Source organism: Dioscorea cayenensis, chromosome 5, assembly GCF_009730915.1.
Source record: "Dioscorea cayenensis subsp. rotundata cultivar TDr96_F1 chromosome 5, TDr96_F1_v2_PseudoChromosome.rev07_lg8_w22 25.fasta, whole genome shotgun sequence".
In the NCBI taxonomy this organism is placed as follows: domain Eukaryota; kingdom Viridiplantae; phylum Streptophyta; class Magnoliopsida; order Dioscoreales; family Dioscoreaceae; genus Dioscorea; species Dioscorea cayenensis.
Window position 1 is genome coordinate 16,527,660 of NC_052475.1, and position 16,687 is coordinate 16,544,346.

General features: G+C 35.3%; 1 protein-coding gene across 1 annotated transcript; it reads left to right on the plus strand.

The window, feature by feature from the left end:
• The first annotated feature begins 15,032 nt into the window (after positions 1 to 15,032).
• On the plus strand, positions 15,033 to 16,465 carry LOC120260689 (rubisco accumulation factor 1, chloroplastic-like). The gene is given in 2 exon segments (XM_039268230.1): positions 15,033 to 16,126; positions 16,128 to 16,465. Coding segments are annotated over 2 exon segments (1,359 nt in total). The 5' UTR covers positions 15,033 to 15,085; the 3' UTR covers positions 16,446 to 16,465.
• Positions 16,466 to 16,687: the final 222 nt, after the last annotated feature.

Sequence of the window (16,687 nt, forward strand, 5' to 3'; positions counted from 1 at the left end):
ACAACTTTTAAGCAATATATAAGTGTGGCTTTTTATTTGTATTATAATTAACAAAAACTCTTTGATTACTTAACCAAAATTTTGCTTAAAAAAATAATGTAATTTTTTTAATTTATTAAAAAATTAATTAAAATAATATATTTGAATATGAAAACACAAATTTATTTTTTAATTAAATCGTTAAATCAATAATAAATTTTAAAATTATTTAAAATTAAAAAGCATAATTGCATTTAAATATAAAGTAAAGTTACATCATATATTTCTCCCTTGCCTAGGGCAAGTAGTTCTATAATGACCGGGTTGTTTACATATAGAGCATAAATTATGTCTAGTAGCATAAATTACATCATTAATTTTTTTAATAAATTAAAAAAATTAATGATTTTTTTAAATAAAATTTGGATTAAATAATCAAAGTGAAAAGATAATTTGTTAATTATAAAAGAAATAAGGGATTTAAATTAAAAAAAACACACTTATATATTTTTTTAAAAATATTTAAAAATTTTAATAAATTTTAAAAGTTTAATAATAAAAAAATTGGTAAAAACCCCAAGAATAAAGCAAACTTATTGATTAGAAAACAATTCGGAGGTTAAAAATGAAAAAATTAGGATTTTTTTTATTTAAAAATGCCACGGCCAAGAATTCAGTTATCTGGATCGAGCCGATTCACCGATCAACATATCACATCACCCATGTGGATGATGTAATGGTCCTAGGGCCATTTTGACAATTAAAATGGCCCTAGGGCCATTTGGTTTAATTAAAAAAAAAAAAAGGAGGGTTATTTTATTAAATGGCCCTATGAAGAATCAAAGCGAGTTTCAATGAAGTTAAAGTCATGTATATATCTTCAAACGAGTAGCCCGATCGGATTAGACTGTCCGTTACAATGTTACAAACAAAATTTAGGACCGTTTCGAAATTTAAAACGTAAATTCCATCGGTGGCTAATCCGTTTCTAAAATAGAAACGGATCAAATTTTCGTTTGTAAAGTACCAACGGAATTGTACCCCGTTTGTAAAATCGTAACGGACTATTTATCGGTTTCTAAATATTAGCAACCCGATTAAGTTTCCGCTTGTAAAGTACCAACCGATTTCTACTCCGCTTTGTAAAAATAGTAACGGATTACTTGTCGGTTTCTAAATATTAGTAACGGATTAAAAATTCGGTTTGTACATTAACAACGGATACATACTCCGCTTTGTAAAAATAGTAACGGATTTTTTATCGGTTTCTAAATATTAGCAACGGATTTTTGGTTCCGCTTTGTAAAGTTATATTTTTATTAAATAAAAATTTCACTTCTAGTTGATTTGAATAAATTTATGTATATGTATAAATAATTTTTTTAATTGTAATCACCAAAGAATAATAATTTTTTAAATTATTTTTATGAATATATATTAACTCTTTTTTTAGATATATTTAATTTTACGATTATTAACCTTTTTATGAAAAATATTTTTTTAGGATAAAAAGGACAAAAATTATTAGGGACTTTTTAATTACTCAAGACCAATAATTTTCTTAAAAATATATATGACAATAACTTAAATATAAAAAAATAGTCGTAATAAGTTTTTTTCAAAACAAAAATTAGAATATTTAGATTTTGTAAATGTATTGATTATTGCAAGAGAAAAATGAATGTTAAAAAAAGATAAAAATATACATCATTTTAAAAATAACAATTACAAACGGATATTATAATCCATTAGTAAATTACAAAACGGATTTGTAATCCGTTTGTAAGATAGTAATGGATTAAAATTCGGTTTGTATATTAACAACGGATACATAATCCGTTTGTAAAATAGTAACGGATTTTTTATCGGTTTCTAAAGATTAGTAACGGATTAAAATTCGGTTTGTATATTAACAACGGATACATAATCCGTTTGTAAATTAGCAACGGAGTTTGGTTCCGCTTTGTAAAAGTTATATTTTTATTAAATAAAAATTTCACTTCTAGTTGATTTGAATAAATTTATGTATATGTATAAATAATTTTTAATTGTAATCACCAAAGAATAATAATTTTTTTAAATTATTTTTTTATGAATATATATTAACTCCTTTTAGATATGTTTAATGTTACGATTATTAACCTTTTTATGAAAAATATTCTTTTAGGATAAAAAGGACAAAAATTATTAGGGACTTTCTTAATTACTCAAGACCAATAATTTTCTTTAAAAATATATATGTCAATAACCTAAATATAAAAAAATAGGCATAATAAGTTTTCATAATTACAAATTTTTAACTCTAATCAGGAAATATTAATTTATATATTATTACTAATAAAGTTTAAGATAGATTCAATTGTTTGTTAATAAGTTTGCAATATATAAAAATTATTAAATATATTATATATAATTTTTGATTGAATGATTTTTAAAATTTAAAATATTATAAATAATAATAATAATAATAATTGTAATATTATTATTATTATTATTATTATTATTATTTTATTATTTATCACAAACGGATCTATTGATCCGCTTTAGAGCGAAAGACAAACGGATTCCGTAATCTGCTTAGGGGACGACAAACGGATCCATGATCCGGATAGTAGCACAAACGGATCCTTGATCCGTTGTTTCTTTCGATGGATCCGGATCTCGTTAATCAAACAGATCCCGGATCCGCTAACCCTATTCTCAATCTCCTTTGCTACGCTTTCTCTCCCCGATCATTACTTTTTGAGCCCTAGCAATCAGGAGAAGCTCCTTCCCTTCTCCACATTGGATTTCTCCAAATCTCTGGCGCCGCCGCCATCGTCACTTCCCTCACGGTGCACTCGTCTATTGCTACACTTTTGCCGAATCGCATGTTCTCCTTAGGTCAAGTGAGCCATAGCTCTAGCAATTCGGCATTGATTTCGATTAGGTAAAATCAAAACCCTAGGGGCCAGAGAATCGCTGTCATTCGGTTCACCTTGTTGGCCTGGCCTGATGAAGCGCAGCCTGTGGTTTGTTCTTGTTTAATTAGTCCAATTGTTTCTTGTTGATCTTGTTGTGATTCTTGGTGAGATGTATGTTTGGAAATGGGGGTTGTTTTGTAGGAGATGGCTATTAGAGGGGGAAGGTTGAGACACCGGATGCTGATGAGCGGCTTCTTGTATGGTGTGTCGCTTTTGAGAGGTAGCGTTATTTGTACAAATTCTTCCTATTTTTATTCATTCACTTGGTTTTATGTAGATGTGGAGGTAACTTCCCTTAATATACCTCTATACAAAATGAATCACTTCTATATATTACTTACAAAACTAAATTAGCATTGTATTTGTATTCTAGTAAATGAAGACTTTAATGTATTTGACCAATTGATATTATCCTCGCCTACCTATTACCCCTCGATGCTACATGCCATCAAGTGGAAATGCATATACATTTATATAAATTGTCTGGACTTTTGAAAAAAAGAATTATCTGGAAGCTTATATATTATGTTAACTTCCTGGCTCACCTCCCTAGTTCACAATTTCAAACATGTTAATGGAAAGTTTTATCAAAATTGAGAAACCTGAAGGTATATGGTTTAATAATTCATAGTTACTTATAATGTTAGAGGATGCCACATAAATCAGCTATTCCTCCTTTTTCATTCATGCACGTAGCTTTTGACTTTCTTGTTTCTTTTTATCACGCTTTTAAATGTGATTTGAATCTATTGAATAAATATATCTTTATGATAATGTATTTGTAGCTTTTGACTTTCAATAAAAATAAATCTTTGTTCCCCACTCACCCAAGTACTCAACTACAAGGTATCTACTGCTTTTAGTTTAATTTTAATGGGAAAGTCTCGAGAGTGATATATATGGTGTTTTTTATTGGCATGAAAGAAATACAACCATTTTTCTTTTTGTATATTGTTTTCTGCTTAATAATAATGCCAACAAAAATCATCATTCATTTTATAAATTTTGAAGAAAAGTGGATTATTAACCACCAAATCATCATTCATTATGAAAAACAACAAATTATTTAAAACACAATTAAGTCATCTCTCAAGATTATAAGAAGTACATAACATTACAAAATAAAAATAATATATAATTTATTTTTATACAAAAACACTGGTTTTCTGTTTATCCTTAAAAATTCAATCGTTGGTCATCGGGCTTAAACTATTTGGGCCAAAAAGAAGATCATAAGTATAAAGATCATATTTATACTTTATGATCTATAAGTATAAAGATGTATCATCTCCTTGCAATGGGAAAAAGGTAGTTTGATATTATAAGGATATATAAATAATATTCTAATTGTTATAAACAAATATTTTTAATGGATGCCTACTGTAGCAATTTCCATCAGAAAAGTGCAGGCATTACTATAGTAACTTCTAGATATCACCCGTGAGGATCACCATATGGTACTCGTGAGGTACGCTCAGATCAGCATTATTCCACCAACTGTAGTTTTTGGACCGCTCGGATCGAATCGATCCCCGACCGCTCATTCAACTCTTGTAACCCCTATAAATACCCCTCATTTTGTATACTTTGATATAAGATAAAGAGAAGAGAAAGAAAAGAGAAAGAATATAGAGAAATAATAGAAGAAAGAAGAAGAAATTAATTCTTCGTAGTTTTTGGGTTTTTGTAAATACTCCTGCTCTCTATTCTTATTACTATCTTTGCATCTATAATATATATATTCTTAACACGTTATCGCATCGAATTTGCTCATATATTTTTAATTTTCTTTTGGCTTTATATAATATATATATATATATATGTGGAATCCATTTCTAACACTGAATGCAGGAAGGATCGATAGTAATATAATACTAGCAAAACCATACATTTTTATTCAGCTAATAATACATAAGATTTTTTAGAAGCATACATAAAAAACATACAGTATTAAAGCCACTAAGGCTAATATTACCAGTACTTTTAAAATAAACAACAAAAACAATAATATTATTATTACAATGAAGTTTTCCACCAAATCCAAATTATCAAGCATCATCTTCTCCTAAGTTTTCATGACACCCTCCGATCCCTAGCGATCGCTGACAAAATCGGTAAAAACCCGCTGGCCCTTTTTTTCTCTTCTCCGTCGCCCTCTACTCCGCCGCCCTCTTCTGAGTCTCTCCGTCTGGCGACTCGGCCGGCTTTTTTCTCCGTCGGCCCCTACTTTTCTTCTCTCCCCTTATCCTTTTACTTCTTCTTCCCTTTTTAACTTATAATCACTTTCAAACAAATTTTAATTCTCAATGCCGCAATAATTAGTAAACAGATGTAACAAGATCGTATACATGAATAGTGCCAGACATGAATAGTACGCATATAACAAGATCGTGATATATGAACATGATAGATGTTTTATATTTTATTCTCAGTACTCTATTCTAATTACATGCTATATTATTATTTTGAAGAAAAATGGCAAATATTGCAAAAAGAGAATTCGAGGCCCTTCAAATCTCGGGAGCAATTATATATCCCGAGCCTCGATATCAAGCTCCATCCTGAAAGCAAGAAACCCGAGTAAAACTATCGAGGCTAATAACAATGAGCTCTAGTGATAATAAGGCTAAGGCCTTAATATTTATAAGGCATCATATCGATGATGGGCCCTCAAGAATGAATATCTGACCATCTGAGGATCCACTGTGAATTGTGGTTATCCCCGAAAAGAGAGATTCAACATCTCAGAATCGGGTCTCACTCGCCCAAAGCACGCAATGATTGGTCAAGCCTCGTGTTTCAAGATTTTAAAAAGCGCTGCAAGAATATAATTCCGAGCTCATTTAAAATTGTTTTCCAAAGATTGCCCTCTCGGAGAAACAGATGACGTAAGTGAATGATGCTCGAGAAAACATTTACAACATTTCACGCATCGAAATGTTATATTACAACAACAATATAGAGAAAAGAATTTTACAAAAATTCTCCGAATTAATTTCTTGTCTCCTCGCGCGGAGCAAAAACAATGAATTGTTGATGCAGAATCATCAATCTCGACCATCTGGATCAGCACCACTGCCAGAAATTAATTTTGGGCAAAGAAGATGGCGTGGTCGCGGTACTAGTTTTAAAAACCGTGGTGGACGAGGACATTATGGTGGTCGATGACTACGCGGTCGTGGTGGGGCGAAATAATATCGGACCACGCGATACAGTAATTGATGTACATCAACAAAAGCAACAAAGCCACAAGATGGGGTTAGAGACAAAAGAAAGATACATGCTATCGCTAGTGGCTCGAAGGTCATTGGTCCAGAATTTGCAGGACCCCAAAATATTTTGTCCATCTTTACCAAGAATCACTTAAAAATAAGAAAGGTAAAGATATTGAGACAAATTTTTGATCGACAACCCCATAGTTGATCCAAATCGAGGATAATTCCATAAATAATTTAAATGTAACTCGAAAAATACATATTTAGATATGTCGATTTCCTTATGACTAGTTTATGTAATATGCTCTTTATGTTTTATTAAATTATGTTTTTTTCTTTTCGTTTTGTTAGAATATGGTCGATGATGAACGCATTATCGATCATGGGACAACGCATACTATTTTGACAAGAAAAAATATATTTTATATCCTTATCAATGAGAAAGGCATATATAGCCACAATAGCAGTGGTCATCGACCGTTGAAGGTTCTGAGAAGCAAGATTGATGTCGCTAAACTGAACATCCTCGCAGATGAAAAATGCCTCTATTCCCCTAAGTCTAGGAGGAACCTTTTAAGCTTTTAAAAGATATACGCCCTCAATGGATATCATTTAGAGACGGTTGATAGGAAGGAAAAAGAATATCTTTATATTACACAAGTTATTTCATGCCAAAAACGTGTACTTGAAAGCTTTCCCTAGATATCCTCGTGATTATATTTTACACGTATCAAAGTGATGGAATCACATACCAGTATTAACCCGGAAAGGTTAATGATCCCGTAGATATTTAAAAATATGGCATGAAAGACTTGGACATCCGAGTGCTATTATGTCGTACCGGATTATTACTAGTTCTCATGGACACCCACCGAAGGATTATAAAAATCCTAACACATAATGAATACGCATGTTCAAAGATGCTCAATGGGAAAAGCTAATAACCGCACCTTCTATAACTAAAAGGTGACCTGTGAATCTCCTAAATTTTTAGAAAGAATACAAGGAGACATTTCATGGACCAATACATCCATCATGTGGACCATTTAGGTATTTTATGGTTTTAATCGATGCATCGACTAGATGGTCCCATGTTTCACTTCGCTCACAAGGAATGTAACATTTGCAAGGTTATTGGCACAAATTATCGTGCTTAAAGCACAATTTCCAGATTATCCCATAAAGACAATTCGCCTTGATAACGTCGCGTGAATTTTCATCAAAAATCATTTTATGATTATCAGATGGCATTGAATACATGTTGAGCATCCAAGAGCTCATGTACATACCCAAATGGGTCATGGCGGAGTCATTAATTAAAAGACTCAGATTATCGCTCGTCCAATGTTATTAAGGACTTAAACTCGCCACAAGTGCGTGGGGTCATGCTATTTTGCATGCCGCAGACTTTTAATACTGGATCCGACCCACTCGCATGTAATTCATATTCACCACACCAACTTGTTATGGGTAAAGAGCCCGATATTTCATATATAAGAATATTCGTTGTGCAAGTGATATGTGCCAATACCACCACCAAATCGAGACAAAAATGGGTCCACAACGCAGACTTGGTATATATGTTGGTTATGATTCCCCTTCAATTATACGATATTTAGAACCATTACATGGGGATGTATTTATCGCAAGATTTATAGATTGTCATTTTGATGAACTGCCTTCCCCGCATTAGGGGAGAAATGATCACCAAAAATGAGCCAAAAGAAATTGATCGAATGCATCACGATTACATACATATGATCCTCGCACTCAATGAAATGTGAACTTGAAGTTCAAAGGATCATTAAATTGCAAAAATATTGCAAATGAAATACTCGATGCATTCACTCGATACTAAAAACGGTAACCAAATCATATATACCACCATGCCAATGCTCCCTGCAAGAATTGAGATTCCTAAGAATCCATCGAAAGAAAAATCAAGTAGAAAAATAAACCACGACAAAAACGTGGAAGACCAATTATGCCAAAGATTCACCTCCTAGAAAAAGGAAGTAAAAAATAAAGAGAAAGGATCTCCCATGTAAAAGGGCAGAGGAAATTATAAAAACCCCTCGTAACAAGTTAATGAAGAAAGTCAATGGGGGATGATATTTCTGAAAATGTTGAAAATTCAATTTGCTATGTAGATGATGGTCAAAGATTGAACTCGAGCATGAGATCGAAATAAAATGATATATTCATCTACAATCTGGCTAGCGATATAGAAATAAATACCGATAATGATCCAGAGCCACGATCTATCAAGAATGTCGACTAAAGAAATGATTGGCCAAAATGGAAAGAAGCTATCCAGCCGAGCTAAATTTATCAAAACGTGAGGTGTTTGGGACCGATAGTGCCAACACCGTATGGGATAAAACCAATGGGTTATAAATGGGTGATTCGTGAGAAAAAGGAATGAAAATAATCAAATTATGAGATACAAAGCAAGACCGTTGCTCAAGGTTTTTTTCTCAAACGCCCTGAATTGATTATGAAGAGACATATTCTCCCGTAATGGACGGAATTACTTTTTCGATTTTTAATTGCTATGGCAAAGTTAGTAATAAATTAGATATGCAACTGACGGATGTCGTCACAAAGATATCCTGTATGGATTACTTGAAAATGACATATATATGAAAATCCCTCAAGGATATAGAAAAACAAACATTACAAATAATCATCATTTATACTCTATTAAATTACGAGATCTCTTTATGGGTTAAAAACAATCCTGACTGATGTGGTATAACCGCCTCGTGAATATCTTATAAAAAGAAGTGGTACCAAAATGATAGTATACGTCCATGTGTGTTTATTAAAAGTTATACTAACGGTTTTGTTGTGATAGAAGATATGTGGATGATTTAAATCAGAGTACTCCTCCCCGAAATCAGAATCGCAAAGATCATATCTCGAGAAAAAGAATTTGAAACGAAAGATTTTGGGGAAAGACCAAATTCGCCTAGGTATACAAATCGAGCATTTATCCTCGTGAATATTTCGTGCATCAATCAACCCTATACGTAAAAGTGCTCAAGAGATTCAATACTGGAGAAGGCTTATCCATCGAGTACGCCTAATGGTCGTCCGAACTCTTGATGTTCAGAAAGATCCATTTCGCCCACCGGAAGAAGGAGAGATCATTCTTGGTCCGTAAACTCCATATTTGAGCGCAATCGTGCATTAATGTACCTTTCGCAAATAATACTGCACTCAGATATAGCTTTTGCAAAGAATCTTCTAGCAGAGATACGCTCTACACTCGACACGAAGACACCGGAAAGGAGTAAAAGACGTGCTACGTTATTTACGAGGAACTACATGATCCGGGTTTATTCTATCGACAAGAATCTTCATCCAACCTCATGTGTTTTCGTGACGTTGGGTATCCGTCTCGATCCTCACAAAGGGCTATCTCGCATCGATACATGTTTTCTTACAATGGTACAGATCTATCTCACTATGCGCTCACAAAACAAACTCTTACAGCCTACTTCATCAAATCATGTCGAAATTATAGCTCTTCATGAAGCAAGTCATGAATGCCAACGGTTACGATCTATGATCGAGTATATATGACTCATCCCGCAAATTACCATCAAGAATAACAAATGCTACAAAGAATTTATGAAGACAACAATGCTTTCAGATTTCAAATACAAGGAGGTTATATTAAAGCGTGATGAATCTAAACATATATCACCAAAATTTTTCTACACTCATGATCTCCAGAAAGAAGGCGTTATAGAAGTTCAAAAGATTCAATCCATGGAGAATCGTCGATCTATTCACAAAAATCACTTCCTAAGTGCATTCACCAAAGACTTATATACTAAAAATCGGGATGAGAAGACTTAAGGATGTAAGTACTTCGACATGAAGTTAAAAGTTATTTATTTAGGGTGAGACTCAGATTTTTTTCCCTTCGCCAAGGTTTTTGATCCCAATGGGTTTTTCCGAGGCAAGGTTTTTAATGAGCAAGAATCCCTCAAATGCGCCAAGGATAGTGTACTCTTTTTCCTTAGCTAGGTTTTTATCCCACTGGGTTTTTCCTAGCAAGGTTTTAACGAGGCATATCCTTTCGGGTCGAGGCATCCAAGCGGGGGAGTGTTATAAACAAATATTTTAATGGATGCCTATTGTAGCAATATTGTCAGAGAAAAATCATCAGTAGCGTACAACTTCACTCGTAGGAGCCGACTTTGGTAACACTCAGTAGGGCCGACTCAGCATCAGTATTATTCCACCAACTGTAGTATTTTTGGACCGTTGGATCAAATCGATCCCCGCTGCTCATTCAACTTTTGTAACCCTATAAATACTCCCATTCATTTGTAAATTGATATAGAGAAGAGAAAGAAAAGAGAGAAATAAAGAAGAGGGAAGAAGAAGAAGAAGAAAAGGGTTTTTGGTAAATATTCTGGGTCTCTATTCTTATTACTCTCTATATATTTATGATATATATTCTTAACAAATTCGAATTTTGAGTGAAATTCCATTTTTGGGAGTGCGAGTAGAAGTTATGTGGGAGATGATCCTAGCACCCATATAGTGCATGGGCCCTCACCCCGATTTGCTTCTTCTAAGATTTGTTTGCGCTCCTACCTTTTAACGCTTTTAGCCGCTAATCTTGACAAAAAAATACTTGGAAAATTAAAAGAAGATAAATAATGAATGTAATTTTGTTGAATGGAGTTTGTGAAGCATTAGAATTAAGAAAGTTCTTGGAAAACTAGTTAGTGTCACTAATATTCTACTTATGGTTGGTATTTTAGCGGTGTTTTCCTCAAAAATTATTTAATTTATTCTTCTTTAGTACACTTGGAAAACCTATTTTAGTGTTCTTCATGTGTGATTTACATCTCTGAAAAAGTACCTTTGTGTGGTATCCACTTAGGTAGTGTTTGGTTGAATGTAATTCTAAATGCAATGGATTTTTAGTTACAATGTAACCGAAATATTTGGTTTTTTAAAAATACATGCTAGCTTAAATCTTGTGTTTGGTTGGATGTAACTAGAATTACTGTATATAGGATTTTATGTTTGTTTGGAAGGATTTGTAAATCTGGAATTGGAAACACATATGTATAAGTGTATGTATATGTCTGCATATATGCAAATATGCACATATAGATATATACATATATGTATATGAGTATATATATTTCTGTATAAATATATGTATATGTGTTCATATATGCATATATATATACATATATGTATATATATGAGTATATATATCTATATAAGTATATATATCTATATATATGTGTATCTATGCATATATATATATATATACATACCTGTATATGTATATTTGTATATGTAAACATATTATGTATAGATATATCTATAGAGTGTATATACATACATGTATATATGTATGTATAACCATATATATTGGTTTTGAATTCTCGGGATTTGGTTTTACAATCATTTTGACCGGAAAACAAAATCCCCCAATGATGGGATTTCAAAAACAAATGAAAAATGAAATACCTTAAAACAAACACCTGAGTTTAAAAAGATTAGGGATTTGGAGTTACATCCCTTGAAACAAACAACACCTTAAAGAATTAAAGAGAAGACAAGGATTTGGTCCCCGTTGACATTGTGATATAATTGAAATTCTCAGAAAGTCCTTCTAAGAGATTTAACTTTCAAATTTACAACAGGTTTTTCCTATGTAAAATTGTAAACTTTTTGTTTATCCTTATTCTCTTTAATATGTTAAAGCAATTATCTTGCTTCTTATGTCAAGTCTTGGGTTGATTTAACTAGAAGCACCTGGACAACAGTTTATGCAATTTGACTTCCTGGATTCCTCCTGAAGATACTCAGGTTTCTTATTACTTTAAGCAACAAAAACATGCTTATTTGTAGATTATCTTTGAAAGGCCATGTGAGTCTTTGTTAACTGTGCGGAATAATTCTAGAATTATGTTTTTCTGTGGAGGATGATGTAACTATATTCTTAATACTTGCTGTCAGGGCTTTTAAAACCTTACACTTTTCTTACAGTTAGAATCATTTTCTTTATTTTGTGACTCAACATGTTCTTGTAGGTTTGTTAATCGGGGAGTAGAAGGACTCAAGCGAGGCGCTCAGCCCTAAGTTGGACCAAATTACGTCCCAGATTGTCCCTCCTTCTTGGATATGCAAAGGCCACAAATTGAAGTGTGGGGATTCTGATTGCTTTATTTCTCTTTTTCTTACTTATTCCTATCATTTTTTTCTCAGATTTATTTTTTTCTCGTCTTTTCTAATTCCAAGGACCATAACAAAGTTTATTTCCTTTTCCTAGATAAAAACATGTCACCGGTATTACAATAGCTCCGAGAGGACTTGGGGGCCTTTTTGTTTATTCTACTGTAGCTCCACCGAGCTTATCTTCCGTATGTATATTCTTTAGCCTTAGCATTTATGTGCTCTTTTGATGAACATGCATCATACTAGAACACATCAATCTCCTTGCAAGATCTCCTCGGGTCATTCCGATCCCGCTTTATTACTATTATTTATTTATTTCATACGGATGCTTTTATTTGGCATTTATCTCTCCTATGATCTATGATTTCTACAACTATCACATTGAGGAGCCGTAATTTTTCAAGTTTTTTTGCAATGTTTACACAGTCGTAGAATCTTTCCTTTGAACAATGTGTCCTCCTTGTCATATTTGTTGAGAACTGAAGCATTGGAATGTCATTGTGTTGTTGCTGTAGAATTTGGCTCTCTTTGGTGCATTGCTCTTTTTCATAGGATTGAATAACGAACGCCGAAAAAGACAACCCAAGAAGAAAGGGGCTCCCTGTGTCAAAGAAAAGTCGCCTCAAACTCGAAATCATGGTTAATCCCATAAACCACACTTCATATCATGAGTCTTTATTTTTATAGAGATATCAACCATTGTTTCACTTTTAAAAACTTCAATTTTGGTATTCTAGCCTACTTCCTTTATTTATTTCTTTGGGTTTGTTAGTTTCAATCCTAGTTGTTGGTTGAAAGAAAATAACGGTATAAAAAAAATAAAAATAAAAAATATTTTCCGGTCTTTGTTTGAAGACCGTAAAATAGATAATTGGTGGTGGAAGTTCACTACTGACCCTAAGTGGGGAGCAAGGGATGTTATTTGCTTCAACTATGGTGGGGAGAGTTGGAACCTGTTCCCTCGTCTCAGGGGGAGGGTGTCTTTCTTCTGGAAGGGGGTGATGAATGCTCTTCCTGCACTCCGCTGTTGTTTTATAAGTGAAGTTTATCGGGGTACAGAAACTCTTTTTTGGAAGGACAGGTGGCTCAATGGGAGGGCCCCGATGTTCATCTGGCATAAATCTGTTTCTCGACTGTCCGCATCAAAATGCGACGTTCTATGAGTTAGAGCATATGTTAGATGCACAACCTTTCTGCGAGGATGTTGACGTTGCTGCTATCCGGGATCGGCGTAGGGCAAGTAGTATGCAGGGGATCGACAATAAGAGGTAGTCACTAAATGGGAATGGGCAGTTCACGGTGAAATCTTTTCTATAAATTCCTTAATGATGGGGGACTGCGCTATTATGTGGCAAAGTTCATTTGGAAAAGTAATTGCCCAAAGAAAATCAATATTTTCAATTGGATGGTTTGGAAGAATAAGGTGCTCTCTTTGGAAAATTTGGAAGTAAGAAGGTGCAACCATCTTCCGATCGCTACTTGCGTGATGTGCCATTCTAACTTAGAGCTCGGTTGACCACCTTTTTTTCTTCATTGCTCTTGGCCGTGGAGGTGGGGGGTTCTTTGTAGGTTACTTTCGGTGCCGGAACCTCCAACTTCTGTGCATCTCATTTGGTCGTCATGGAGATTCTCTGTGAGACCGGATGCCAGGCTTTTTGTGGATTTGCTGATTAAGGCTTTGACTTGGAATATTTGGCTCGCAAGAAATGATAGAATTTTTAATGCTAAAATTCTTCCTATGCTCACTGCATTATCATCAATATTAATCGCATGCTACTCTCGTGGTTTGATGCTCTTGCAGATTCGACTAAGGAGAAACTTGATGACTCCATCTCCAAGGTCAAGCGAAGTCTCGAGTTCCTGGGATCGAGGAGTCAGTTGGTGGGTGGTGACCCATCTGCCGAGGAGGCACCAGATCTTGTCACGGGCTAGTTCCCCCTGTTGCTTGTTGTATTCTGCGAGGAAGGGTGTTTCCTCGGGTGGTCGGTTGTTTTTGTTTTGCCCTTGTTTACGTCTTGTGGTGTGAGGGGTTTTGATCTGTTCTGGTCTGTTCTCTGTTTCTTCTTAATTAATTAGTGGTTTATCCACCTTTTCAAAAAAATAAAAATAAAATAGATCATTGAATGAGTTAAATTTTTAGAAAAATCATTTTTATTTCTATCTTTTTTAATGTTTTTATTTTTTTAGTTTAAATGTATAACATATCATGCCCATACCTTACCGGAATTCTTTTGGGGGGTTTGTTAATTGTTATGCCAACTCTTCCTTAGATTTTCACATTCTTTTATATTTATATAATGAACTTGTCTCATGACTCTCATCTGATCTAGAATGCATTCTGTCGGTGACAACTTTTTTTTTTAATTTTTAACAAAATATAGATAAATTTTGTGAAGGATATGCATAAATATAGAGTGAATTTTAACACATTTAATCCTTATTATATGAGTTAAAATTAAAATCATCTCCTAAACAAAAAGGAAAATATCTTATGTAATAAATCAAAACATTGTATCACTAATAATATATTTATCATAAATAAATAAAATATTAAAAATATGTTTACAAAATAAATTAATAAATAACACAAACACCAAAATATCTCAAAACAAAATAAATATATATATATTTCTAATTATTTCCAAAAAAATAAAAAATAAAAAAATCTATGGAGATAACAGGATAAAGGAGTGAGCGGTCGTGAGCCCCATGCTCTTCACTCCACCTCTCACTCTCCCCCTTCAATGGCAATGGCATCATCATCATCATCCATCCTCTCCTCCACCCCTACCTTCCACCTTCTTCTCCGTCGCTGCCGACCACCAACCCTCCCTCCGTCCCATCTCCGCTTCCAAGCTCCCAAGTCCTCCACCCCCAACTCCTCCCGGCCAAGCCTACCAACCTTTCCGCCCTCCTCCTTCCCCTCTTCCCCCCAAGTTCCGCTCCCTCACCCCCATCGAACGCCTCGACGTCCTCCGCGACCGTCTCGGACTCTGGCACGATTACGCCCCTCTCATCTCCTCCCTCCTCACCAGCGAGGGCTTCACTCCACCCTTCATCGAGGAGATCACCGGCATCACCGGCGTCGAGCAAAACCGACTCGCCGTCGCCGCCCAGATCCGCAACTCCCTCATCTCCTCCTCCTTCGATCCCGATCTCCTCCCTTCTTTGATTCTCTAGGGCGGCGCCGAACTCCTCTACGAGCTCCGCTTCCTCAACGCCACCCAGCGCTCCGCCACCGCCCGCCACATCGCAATCAATCGTTTTGACGCTAAGTCCGCCCAAGAACTCGCCCGCGCCGTCAAGGATTTCCCCCGCCGAACCGGCGACGATGGTTGGACCTCCTTCTCCGCGGATAGCCCCAGCGATTGCCTCGCTTACACTTACTTACGATTGGGCTTGGAGGCGCTCGCGACGCCGGATCGGATCGCGGCGCTGGAGAAGGCGTTGGATTTAGCGGAGACGGAGTCGGCCAAGGCGCTGATCAAGAAGGAGATCGAGAAGGCCCTCAAGGGCGACGGCGCCAGCGATGGCGACGATGAGGAGGAGACAAAGTTGAGAGTCCCTGTGGTGAGGTTGAGGTACGGGGAAGTAGCGGAGACGTCATCGGTGGCGTTGTTCCCGGTGGTGAGAGAGATGGACGGTGCGGAAGGGGTGGAGGCGGCGCCGGCGTGGTGTAAGGCGGAGGGAGAGATGGGAGTGGTGGCGGCGGAGAAGGGGTGGGGGAGATGGGTGGTTTTGCCGGGGTGGGGGGCCGGTGGTGGCGCTGGAGAGTGGTGTGGCGGTGGAGTTTGGGAATGCGAAGGTGTTGCCGTGGAAGAAGGGGAGGTATGAGAAGGAGACGGTGGTGGTGGTGGTGGACCGGCGGCGGCGAGCGGTGGAGACGGCGGAGGCGTTGTACTTGGTGGCGGGAGAGAGAGATGAGAAGAAGGACAAGGGAAGGTTGGGAGTGAAGAGAGGTAAGGAGTTGATAGAAAAAGGAATTGAGGGTAGTTTGGGAAATGTGGTTATGGTTGTCATGCCACCAAAAGAGGAAGATGATCAATTGAGGGATGAAGATTGGGATTGAGTCTGGTTTTCCCTAATTGTTTTTTTATATTTAAGAATAAAAAAATAGAGATGAGTAGTGATGTTTTTGGGTTTTTCTTCTCTATTATATATATATATATATAATTTTGTGATAATAAACCAATAATCCTTTTGAAATTTGGTTAGTCACAAAAAAAAAATTTCTAATTTTCAGTACTCATAGAAGAATTTTTATTTTTACAATGTATCTTTTTAAATTTTTTGTCATAAAAGCAATTGGTG